The sequence below is a fragment of the Monodelphis domestica genome, chromosome 2 (genome assembly GCF_027887165.1).
Source record: "Monodelphis domestica isolate mMonDom1 chromosome 2, mMonDom1.pri, whole genome shotgun sequence".
Taxonomy (NCBI): Eukaryota; Metazoa; Chordata; class Mammalia; order Didelphimorphia; family Didelphidae; genus Monodelphis; species Monodelphis domestica.
Window position 1 is genome coordinate 209,704,822 of NC_077228.1, and position 12,773 is coordinate 209,717,594.

Here is a 12,773-nt window from a genome sequence, read left to right on the forward strand (position 1 = left end):
AATCCAAGGGACCAATCTTGGCAGTTAAGCCAATATCCCTATGCCAACTCTCTGGTAGATGTCTAACTCTAGCTCCAAGGGAACAACATTGTCTCAGGTAAGGTGATTCAACGGTACGTATGGATGAAGGTAGGGAGGATCAGAAGAACTGGTTTTAGAATTAAAACTATTTCTTGTCCACCCTAAGAATCAACATTTCTGCTCTTGAGAACACTGTAAATCTAACCCCACTTAGGAAAGACATAATTTCAGCTGACTCCTCCAGGTTTTAGTTTCTGCCCCTGTTACAGGATATGGGTACCACCAATATCCAGCTCTCTGGGTTTTTGAGGCAATGGGAAGGACAAGGAGAAGGGCAAGGATGGTAGATTATCAAATAGAAGCAACCCTTCCAACCACATCCACTACCATAAAGGAGCTGTTTTAAGAAACAGAGAAAAAAGATGAACAAGATAGAGGACCAGGGGATACTGTCCTGTCACCTGTAGGGGAGATGAATGAGGATGAAATGAGGAGATAGAACAGGGAAAGTAAGAAGAAAAGAAAAATGAGGAATAGGTTCAAGAATGAATAGAAGAGTTCCCTCCTTAACTGCCTTCCCTACCTCTCAGGCTTCAAACTTGGATCCATTCTACTTGCCTTTGGGAAATAATATCATAGATTTAGAAATAGAAGAAACCTCAGAGGATACAAATCCAATTACAAATGAGTGTTGAAAAGATAATAATGAATATGCTGTGCTAAACATTTTAAAATTATCTCATTTGATCCTCAGAACAACCCTAGGAGGTAGGTACTAATATTATCCCCATTTTACAGATGAGTAAACTGAGTCAAACAAAAGTTTAAATAACTTGTCCAGCTAGCCTGAGTCTGGATTTGAATGCAGATCTTCCTGATTCCAGGCCCTGTACTCTATTCATTCTAATAATTTAACAACTTATTTAGATAGTCCTCTAAGGTCAGGAAAGTATAGATTTAGATTTGGAAGGTCACTGAATCCAACCCTTACACTTTGTAGATGAGGAAGATAAGGCTAAGAGATGAGAAGGGACTTTGCCAAGTTAACACACTCAGTATGGAAGAACCAGATGTGAACTCAGGTTCTCTAGCTTTCTACTGCTCCATGGTGCCAAAGCACTTTTCTCACAACAATTCTGTGGGGTAGATCATGCAAGTGTGATTGTCCAGATTTTGTAGATAAGTCAAGAAGCAACAAAATTTGGGTAGTACTTCTAACACTAATGTTTTGTACTTCTAGTAAAATATCATTCACCATAAAAGAAAGAAGTGGGTAGCTAGATGGCTCAGTAGATTGAGAGCCAGTCCTAGAGATGGGAGGTCCTGGGTTCAGATCTATTCTCAGACACTTCCTATCTGTGTGACCCTGGGCAAGTCACTTACCACCCCCACCACCCCCATTACCTAGTCCTTACCACTCTTCTGCCTTGGGACCAATACACAGTATTTATTCTAAGACAGAGGGTAAGGATATTTTTTAAACCCAAGGAAGAAACCTCTGGGGTTGAGTTGGAGCCCCAATTCCTGGATCAATAGGGAAATAGCCCTAATTAACAAAAGTTCCATATTTGTGATACGCTGAGATAGGAGAAGAGCAGTAATAAACTGGGCCCTCTACATGCTGCCCTCAATCCTATGGTATAGCTGGTGTGGAAGAATGACAGGACCTAGTCCTACTAATTCTATTGGTTTCTATATCAGGGTAAGTGGTATAAACATTTCATTTCTTTTATTTAATGATAAAGCTGGAAGGGACCTCAAAGATTGTCTAATCCAAGGATTCTTAAACTTTATTGTGTGTCATGTTCCCTTTGAGAAGGGGTAAAATCTATGGACCCCTTCTCAGAATAAAGTTTCTAAATACAGGATTACAATTATGTTGAACTACAGTAATTAAATTTTTTTTGAGTTTACAGTTTGGAATCTAGTACAGTCTCCTAATTTTAGATATGAGGAAACTGAGGCACAGAGAGAGGAAACCCCAAAGGTGAGAAGTAACGTCCTCTGATTCTGAATCAAGTGTTCTTTCCATGTCATCAAAGTGGCCCTGACAAGGCTAGAGATCAGGTCATTTTTCTAGAATTGCTGGCATTGAAGCACTGCTTAATCTGCTATCCCTACCCCTAAGCCTCTTCTAAGAGCTCATACACAGGACAGTAGAGAGAAAAGATTGAACTCAAATCTCCCCATGACCAACTAGTTACAGGGATGTATGGCACAGTCATTGGTATACTCTACTTCTCCCCTAACTCTCAGAGAGGTGAAACCAAGGTACCTCCCAAACCAGGCTGACTATCCCCCACCCAGCCAGCTACCTTTCCCAGATCCCAGGCTGACCATCCTCAGTTACTAGGCAACAGAGTTGGCAGCTGTCCCTCTCTGGGGATGAAGGGTTATTAGTGGGTGAGGGAGATGACAGAGGTGACTAGATAAATGTTGATGAGCTCTTGCTCTGGGCACCAAGAGCATTCTGTTCCCTCTGCCTCCTGGGACTCCTCCCATCTAGCCCTGTAGGCTACTGAGTCAGGCAGTGGAAAAATCAATTCCTTCTCTGTATCCATCCATCCAAGGTCTAGTTTTGTGCATACAACATGATGCTCTCTTCCAGTCCTGCAGCTCTTCAGTCCCACTCTTCTCGCACCCACCAAATCCCTTCTTTCATTCTCCATTGCCTCCATCCCTTGCCAAGGTGGGGTCAGGGGAAGAGCACTCAGGGGTGATGCTTAAAGAACGCATGCTAGAAGGAAGCCCAGATAGGGTGAGTGGAGCACCTGCCTATCCCAGTGGGTTAGGGAGAGGCTTGGGGTGGGAAGTGGGGGGAGGGAAATATTTCTCTTTCAAGCAAAATTCCAGGTTGTTAGTCTACAGACAAAAAGAGAAGAGCTGGGGGCAGAAGGCAGACATGAGCATGCTGATGGTTTCAGGGCATGAGAGTGTGAAACAAGTCAAGTTAACAAGCACTTAATTAGGTGCCTACTGTGTGTCAGACACCTTGATAAAAGTTAGAGATAAAAGAAAAGCACAAGACAAGAGTTCCTGCTCTAACAGAGCTTACAATGTAATGGGAGGGCAGCATGCAAATAACTTTGGACAAACAAGCTATAGCTAGGATAAACTGGAGATAATCAGCAGAGAGAAGGCACTAGCATTAAGAGGGGTGGGAAAGGGAATGAAAGAATACCTTTTACAGAAGGCAAGATTTTAGCTGATGGGAACCAGAGTAGGCAGGAGACAAAGATAAGGAGGGAGAGCATTCCAGGCATGGGTGACAGCCATTGAAAAGACATGGAGGTGAAAGGTAGAGTGTCTTGTGTGAGGAACAGCAAGGAAGCTAGTTTCACTGCATCCACAGAGGAAAGGAAGGTGTACAAGAATGGAAAGGTAAGAAAGGGCCAGGTTATGAAGACCTTTAAAAGCCAAATAGAGGATTTATATTTAATCTTGGAGACAACAGTGAACTATTGCTTTATTGAGATGGTGGAAGCACATATGGTGTGTGCCATGGCCAGATCTATCCTTTAGGGCAGAGTGATTTGAGAGGCAAAGCACCCAATTTTCAGGTCTATTCCATGTCAAAATTGCCTATCCTTGTCCTCCCTTCCTAGACACCAATTACTAACCCATATCAGGTAATCCTCTAGGGGCATTTTGACCTTGAATGTACCTGTTCAGGTTACATGATTCTGTGAGCATTCTGGAGTAATTTCCCTTTGGTTTTCTTATCTTTAAAAGGAGGGAATTGGACAAAGGTCTCTGTGCCTCAGTTTATTTTTCTGTAATAGGGCAAAACTAAATGAGTTCTAAGGCCCCTCAAACTCTGACACACACTGTGATTCTCTGAAATGCCAGGGTTACTATTACCAGGATTCTTATTCATTACACCAGTGCCTCGTGATACAGGGCATGCAAAAGGTGTCACTTTCTATAAAGCAAGATTTAGCACAAAGCAGATCTGTCTTGGATAGATTCAATGGGGTTCAGTTATTGAAGTCCCAAAGGGAAAGTACTTCATGCAATGACCTAGTACCTTAATATTCTATTCTTTCCCCAGGAGGGAAGGGAAGTCCCATATTCTTCCCTAGCGTTTCTTTCATTTTGCATGCCATGTTCTCTCATCTTTAGGTATGTTCCTGCTTTGTTCATTTATTCATTCATTCATTAATCAGTCACTTTTTAAATACCTACTCTGTTCAGAATACTGGGCAAAGTGGGGAGATATAAAAATAAATAAGTTTAGTTCCTTCCTCAAAGCCAAAACTATAAAAGCATATATGAGGCTTTACCACAGAGTATTACCATCCAAGGGGGTATACTCCCTTCCTAGATGGTATCTTTCCTTAATGTAGTAACTTTCATCCCTGTAAGGCTACATCTCAGCTTTCATGCTCTGCCAACTCTCACCACCAAGTAGTAATCCACTATCCCCAATGGCCCACAAACATGGTGCCCCTCTCCTGGGATCTACTTTCCCTCCTAACCTTCCATGGAATTGAGGATCAGAATCTCTAGAACACAGGCTGCCCTTCTCCTGGCATGTCATATCTATAGACACATTTTACTATGTATCACTCTCCCTCTCCAACTATTGTTTGTCCCTAATTGCAGCTTTAGTTGCCTTCATGCAGCTTTCTTGATTTGAGAGCCAGGGCAATCCCCTGATCCTGAATATCTTATTCCACTTCTCTCCATCAGGTTCCTATTGGTTAATTTTGTCTCTTCTAACCTATGGGCTGTGACCAGGGATGGGAGGAAGAGGAAGAGAAATGAGGCTCAGATTTTATGTGTGCTCCTATACGCACATAAAGTACCCAAGCCCACGCATATGTAGGATGCTGACTTTACCAGACTGGTTTACATGGGATAAGTGAGGTGTGACTTGCTTTACAAAGCAGAAGTGTTTATGAAAAGTTGGGTGAAAATTGAATTTCTATCAATCACACACTCTTTAAAATGCTCTATTCAAAAGAATCCTCTGGCGAATCTTGCAAAGTCAAGTGAGTTTATAAGTGTGAGTGTTCATCAACATTTATTTGGTGAAGTTCGGAATTTAAAAGGTCAGTTTTTCTTAAGGAAGAACTCAACTAAATTCTGTTTCTGCTCATCTGGGTAGAAGATTGAGTGTAGTGAAAGGGCCACCCTCAGACTAATGCCTCACAGACCCCATTCCCACATACTTACCCCTCCCTGACTTATCCCTTCATACCTCACAGACACCATCCCTTTGCATTCACTACTCACTAATATTCACTCCTTTTTAGTATCCATCCTCTGATGACATTCCTTCATTCATTTCTTATAGACCCCATAAAGTGAATAGTATACTGAATCTGCAGTTAGGAAGACTGAAGTTTAAATCTGGGCTTGGACACTACCTAGGTGTCACTGGGCAAATCACTTCAATGCTGCTTGCCTCAGTTTCCTCATCTACAAAATGGGGATAATAATAGCACGTACCATCCAGAATTGTTGCAAAGAGAAAAAGAAATGTTTGTAAAGCACTTTGCAAAATTTAAAGCACCATATAAATGCCATTATTATCATTGTTCCTTCCCCACAAACTCTATCCTTCTCATTCATTCCTTACTAATATTCATTCCTCTTACACTCCATCTTCTCACAGATTTTATCCTCTCACACTTACCTATCCCAGACGTCTTCTTTTCACATACTCCTTCTCCTCATGCTCACTCTTCTTCGTAGGCTCCCTCTCGGCCACAGAGACAATTCACTGTACTTACTCCAATCCAAATCCTATTCCTTTGTTCGTCAAACATAGGTCTTGTCCCTGGGAGCAGATGTGCTTCCTGAGTACAAGTTGCAGGCTCCCCGAATTCATGGATGGACCATCTTGCATTACAGTCCCTTCAAGGCTGTGTGGGACTGGCTGATCCTGCTTCTGGTCATCTACACAGCCGTCTTCACTCCCTACTCAGCTGCCTTTCTACTCAATAACCAAGAAGAGTCCAGGCACTGGAACTGTGGCTACACCTGTAACCCACTCACTGTGGTGGAGCTCATTGTGGATATCATGTTCATTGTGGACATTGTCATCAACTTCCGAACCACTTACGTCAACTCCAACGATGAAGTGGTGAGCCATCCAGGCAAGATCGCTGTACATTACTTCAAGGGTTGGTTCCTTATCGACATGGTGGCTGCAATTCCCTTTGACCTTCTCATCTTCCACACTGGTTCTGATGAGGTAAGAAATACCAGGAAAGATACTGAGTTACCAACTTATCTTGACTGTCATGAAACCCATCTATTATGTCCCTAGGGTTCCCTCCATCATTGGCTCAGAAAATGCTTAAATTTGTAAAGGATCTTAGAGATCTTCAAATATTCCCATTTTATTAACAGGGAAATTGAAGTCCAGAGAAATGAAGTCATAAAGCAAGTAAATGGCATAGTCTGTGCTCTAGACTCCTGATTTCTTAATTAATATTTTCTCCACTACAATATGGTGCCTTCTTTTACACATCCTAAATATCTATTAGCTCGCTTTTTTTTTTGTCATCCACATGCTCCTTAGTATCCACATTTGGCGGGGTTCAATACCTTCTCCAAAGCTAATTAGTCATAGCTTTAGTATTCTAGACCACTGGACAAAGTGCTTTAGGGGCTTAGGCCAGGACTTTGCATTTATTCCCATTAAATATCTTTTTATTCATAGAATTACAGATGGAGGGCAAAAAGAGCCCTCAAAGGCTACCTCGTCCAATCCCTTAATTTACCAGAATAGAAATCTGAGGTCATGGGTTGTGAAATGAATTTCAAACACATACAGTGCCACATAGCTAGTAAGTGGCAAAGGTGGGATTTGAACAAATATCCAGACTTCCAATAAAGCACACTTTTCACTATACTATCTCCCAACTTTTATTTGGCATATGAATCTAGCTTGTCAAAAATTCTTTTGGACCCAGACTCTGTCAAACAATCAATAAGCACCTACTATGTGCCAGGCACTGTCATCCAGATAATGTGTTAACTTTCCCTCTAAAATTTGGGTCATCCACAAACTCAGCAAATATATTCATCCAAATCATTGATAAAAATACTGAAAAGCACATATCCAGGACAGATCCCTGAGACACTCTACTAGAAACCTCCCTCTAAGTTTATATATAGTCATTGTTAACTATTCTTTGGGTTCAACCATTCAGCCAACTTCTAAAAGAAGCCATCTATCAATCCTATCTTTCCATCTTATCCACAAACATGGCCTGAGAAATTTTTCAAATGCTTATTAATTGTTGTCCAATTCTTCATGATCCCATTTGAGATTTTCTCTGCTGGAATCAATTGTTAGTTACTTCTCCAATTTATTTTACAGATAAGGAAACTGAGGCAAGCAGAATTAAGTGACTTGCCCAAGGTCATACAGCTAGGAAATATCTGAAGTCAGATCGGAACTCAGATCTTCCTCTCTCTAGGCCTGGTGCTGTATGCGCTGGGCAACCTAGCTACTGTAGCATCCTTGTGTACAATTTAGTGGCCCCATTTCTACTTGAGTTTGATATCACTAGCTTGTCGTTGTTACTGTTTGGTCATTCAGTTGTTACACTATGTGACACTTCATACTCCTAAGAACTTTTCATCCATGGGGTTTTCTTGGCAAAGATACTGGAGTGGTTTGTCATTTCCTTCTTCAATGTTTGCCCATTTTACAGATGAAGAACTAAGGCAGGGGGCAGTTAGGTGGCTCAGTGGATTGAGAGCCAGGCCTAGAGACAGGCGATCCTGGGTTCAAATCTGGCCTCAGACACTTCCTATCTGGGTGACCCTGGGCAAGTCACTTAACCCCAATTGCTTAGCCTTTATCTCTCTTCTGCCTTGGAAACAATACCTAGAATTGATCCTAAGATGGAAACTAAGGGTGAAAAAAAGGAAAAGAAAACAAAAGAAAAGAAATAACCATATTCTAGCTAAAAGACTGTTAGCTCTGATGCAAATTACTTAAGTTCAAATCCTGCCTCTAATGCATACTATCTATGTGTCCTTGGGCAAATTACTTAACCTCCCAGACCTCAGTTTTCTCCTCTGTAAAATGAGAGCTTTGGACTTACTGATCACCGAGGCTTCTTCTCACTCTAAATCTATGATCCAATGAGCTAAGCATGTTACTGTTACATGACTGACTCATCTAACTTCCCTTTCAAAAAAAGGAAATTAATGTCGACCTATATGATCAGTTTTTGATGAAACCAGCTGACTTTTAGAGAACATTGCTTCCCTTTCTAGGTAGTCTCAGACTCACCCCTTTAATAATAATATGTTCTAAAACAGAAATGCTTAACCTTTTTGTGTGTTCTGGGCCCCTTCAGCAGTCTAGTGAAGACTACAGACCCCTTCTAAGAATAATGTTTTTAAATGCATAAAATAAAATACAAATGATTACAAAGAATACCAGTTATATTACCAAAATATCTATAAAACAAGTTCACAGACCCAGGTTAAGAATTCTTCTTAATCCCAAGTTAACTCTGCCAGGAAGAGAAGTCTATACTCCTTGGTCTATAGTTTGCAGCACACACTCTTTTTCTTTTTTCAAAAATTGGAAAATTTGCCTTTCTTCAGCCTTATAGAGATTCTCCAACCACTCCCACCCCCAAGTCGTTTCAGAGTTCACCAATCATATCTGAGTTTTCTCCATCTTCTAGAACAGTGGTCTCCAAACTTTTTTGACTATGCAGATCTATCAGTAACAAAAACTTTGAATCTGCACCCAAAAATGGTGCTTCCCAATCAGCTCCTCATTTATTTATTTATTTTTAACTTATTTTGATTTTTAAATTTTTGTCCATGGTTACATGATTCTTGCTGTTTTCCTCCCCTCTTCCCTCCCCATCCTGGAGCTGACAAGCAATTTTGCTGTGTGTGTATATATATAAAATCACTCAGAATCTCATCTATTGCCCTATAATTGTTCTTAAAGTTTCTATCATTTATGTTTCATCCCCCTCAACTAAAATAGAATTTCTTCAGCATCTGAAGTAGCTTAGGTGGCTCAGAAGATAGAGCTCTGGGCTTAGAATCAGGAAGACCTGAGTTCAAATCTGACCTTAGACCCTCATGAGCTGTCTAATCCTAGGCAAATCACTTAAATTTGCCTTAATCCACCAGAGAAAGAAATGGCAAACTATTCCAGGATCCTCGCTAAGAAAACGCCAAATGGGGTCACAAAGAGCCTGACACAACTAACATCAACAAGATATAGTAGCTAGGTGGTACAGTGTATAGAGCACTGGAATTAGGAAGATCTGAGATCAATCAGACTTCAGACACTATCCTACTGTGTGATTCTAGGCAAGGTACTTCATCTCTGCCTGCCTCAGTTTCCTTGACCATAAAATGGGAATAATTATAGCATCTATTTCCCAAGATTGTCATGGGAGTCAAATGAGATAATATCTGTAGAGCATCCAGCACAGTACCTGTCACTTGGTTCTCTTTCTTTTCCCTCTTCACTTCTGCACTTCTTTCATGTCCTTCCATGCCCCCCACACAGTGCCTGGGAAAGTACTGAGTACGTAAAATATGCTACTTGAATACTTGCTGACTGAATTAGTGAATAGCAGCGAATGAATAAATGAATCCACAAATGAATTAATGAATGAATGACTACTTATCAAATAAAGTTTGAACTCTTTTCCCTATCATTCAGGTGTTGCATATTCTGGCTCCATTTTGCTAGTTTGGCCTTATCTTCCATTACTCCCCTTCATAGAACCTCCATTCTAGCCATTCTGAAATACTCTCCACCCTTCAGTCTCATCCTACTTTCTCCAACCTCTATCTTTTCTTTAAGAAGGTCTCTATGTTTGGGGGCAACTAGATGACTCAGTGGACTTAGAGCCAGGCCCAGGGATAGGAGGTCCTAGGTTCAAATGTGACCTCAGATACTTCCTAGCAGTGTGACCCTGGGCGGGTCACTTGACCTCCATTGTTTAGCCCTTATAGCTCTCCTGACTTAGAACCAATACACAGTATTGATTCTAAGATGGAAAGTAAGGGTTTAAAAAAAAAAAGCTCTCTATGTTTAGAATGGGGCAGCTAAGTGTCTCCATGAATAGAGTGCCAGGCCTGGGAACTCAGGAAGACTCATCTTCCTGAGTTCAAATCCAGTCTCAGACACTTATTAGCTGTGTGATGTCGGGCAAGTCATTTAACCCCATTTGCCTCAGTTTGCCTCAGTTTCCTCATCTGTAAAATGATCTGGGGAAGAATATTGCAGACCACGCCAGTATCTCCCCTCAAAAAAATCCAAATGGAGTCACAAGGAATCAGGCACAACTTAAATAAGTAAACAACAACAACATGTTTAGAATAATCTCTACTGAACTCCATCTCTCTTCCTGACTCATCCATCTGTCACCTCCTTCTCCAGCCCTTCTATGATTCCCCAACCCAGGTGAAGGTAATCTCTCCCTCTGCCTCCTCAAATTTCTCTTGGCCCTTTGCCTCACTTTCCTTGTATCCCTATCAAGTTCTACCCATTATCCTACTGAATTGGTGTAGATGTGTTATTATCTCTATTAGATCATAGGTCACTTGAGCACAAGGACTGTGTCAGTTTTCATCTTTGTATCCCCAGTGGTGCTTTGCAAATGGCAGGTGTTGGAACAATGTACTGTTGAAATTAAATGAATGAATGGAGGGAGGGAGTGGATGGATAAATGACTGTATTGTTGCCCTAAGACCTGGGCTGCTTGCCCAATGCCTTTAGCATCCCTGCCTTCAGCAAGGCCCTTTATCCTTTTACCCTTTCCTTTATCCCAGACCACCACACTGATTGGGCTTCTAAAGACAGCAAGGCTGCTACGATTGGTTCGAGTGGCCCGGAAGCTAGACCGCTACTCAGAATATGGCGCCGCTGTACTCTTCCTCCTCATGTGTACCTTCGCCCTCATCGCCCACTGGCTGGCCTGCATCTGGTACGCTATCGGCAATGTGGAGCGCCCCTACCTGGAACATAAGATCGGATGGCTAGACAACCTGGGTGACCAGATTGGCAAGCGCTACAATGACAGTGACATGGGTTCAGGTCCCTCCATCAAAGATAAATATGTCACCGCTCTCTACTTCACCTTCAGCAGCCTCACCAGTGTAGGTTTTGGCAACGTATCCCCCAACACCAATCCTGAGAAGATCTTCTCCATCTGTGTCATGCTCATTGGCTGTGAGTGAGGGTTCCCAGTGGGGCAAGGACTTCTTCCCTCCCGTTCCACCCTCTCCTCTGCTCATCGTCTACCCCCTCAAGACCTTGGGAATGGCCACTTGTAGTGACTATGTCTATAGTATGGCAGGGTCCTTATGTTTGTTTCTGAGATGGTATTCTTACTGGCATCTCACGAAAAGTAATTCCATTCTTACCATTCATTATGGCAAGTTCTATTCTTATGGGTTATTTTTGTTTAAATTGACAGTCCTGGCTATTCTGGGGGATCTTTTTTTCCCAACCAAGGTAAACTGAAAATAGAAAAATGTTTCCCCAGCATAGAGCAGTGCCATGGTAGAGGTTAAAAATGGACAGGAGGGGAAAACTAAATGGCACAGTGAACAGAGTAGGCAGGACCTGGGTTCAAATTTGGTCTCAGACACTTCCTAGCTGCGGGATCCTGGGCAAGTCACTTAACTCCAATTGCCTAGCACTTGCCCTTCTGTCTTAGAATTGTTACTAAATCAGAAGGTAAGAGTTACTTAAAAAGAAAAAAGAAGGGATAGGAGGCCTCCAAATGGGCTGTGGAATATTACCAAATACAATTCATGGTGTGCTATCATCTGGGATAGAAATGTAAAGTTTGGGGAGAATTGAAGTATATATATATTTTTATTCTATCGATTTATAATATATTATATATGTATTTATAAATATATTGGTCTAGACCTATGATATGATACAAGTGGAAATTTTATTTCTTATTTATTTATTTATTTATAAAGCCCTTACCTTCCATCTTGGAATCAATACTGTGCATTGGATCCAAAGCAGAAGAGTGGTAAGGGCGAGGCAATGGGGGTCAAGTGAATTGCCCAGGGTCACACAGTTGGGAAGTGTCTGAGGCCAGATTTGAACCTAAGCCATCCCAACTCCAGGTCTGGAGCTCCTACACCACACTACAGTCCCAGCAACTCAACATCTTAGAGAACTGACTGAAGCACCAAGAAGCTGAGATTTGTCCATAATAGGTATCAGAGGCAACACTTCAACCTAGGTCTTCCTGACACTAGGACAAACTCTCTGTCTCCTATAGCATGTTATCTCTCAAAACTTTTTATCTGTGCCCTTTAAAATATCAAATATCATTTTGTTTATCCCTTCTCAAACATTGCTCCCACTTCCCCCAGGACTGTAAATGTAGCACTATGTAGAATTTGGTCTACTTACAATAGCAGAGTTGAAGATAAAATTTCCGGAAAAAATAAACCCCAAGAGATTTTGATTAGTGTAAGAACAAAATGTACACAATTGAAAGAAAATATTTTCCCCCTTTTGTTTTCCTTTTTCCTTGAATCTAAGTCTGTCTAGACCCAGGGAGTTTCAAACAGGAGGGAGGACAGAAGAAGGAATAGGAAATACTCATTACTCATAATGATTTTGCTGCCAAAAACTTTCCAAGTGAATTGGAAAGTTACTATGATTTAGCGAAGGTTTTCTTTGGAGGGCTAAGAGGTGGCAAGTGGAAATGGGTAGGTCAGGGAATCTGTAGGGTTTTGTTTTTTTTCTTCACCAAAGTGGTTGATGGTCC

The 12,773-nt window shown here is 41.4% G+C and overlaps 1 protein-coding gene across 1 annotated transcript in view; it reads left to right on the plus strand.

Annotated features, from left to right (window-relative positions):
* Window positions 1–12,773, plus strand: part of KCNH6 (potassium voltage-gated channel subfamily H member 6) — a 49,862-nt gene that overhangs the window by 15,937 nt on the left and 21,152 nt on the right. The window contains exons 5-6 of the mRNA XM_056814670.1: window positions 5,798–6,223; window positions 10,804–11,207. Coding sequence (XP_056670648.1) covers window positions 5,798–6,223; window positions 10,804–11,207 — 830 coding nt within the window. The remainder of the gene's footprint in view (window positions 1–5,797; window positions 6,224–10,803; window positions 11,208–12,773) is intronic.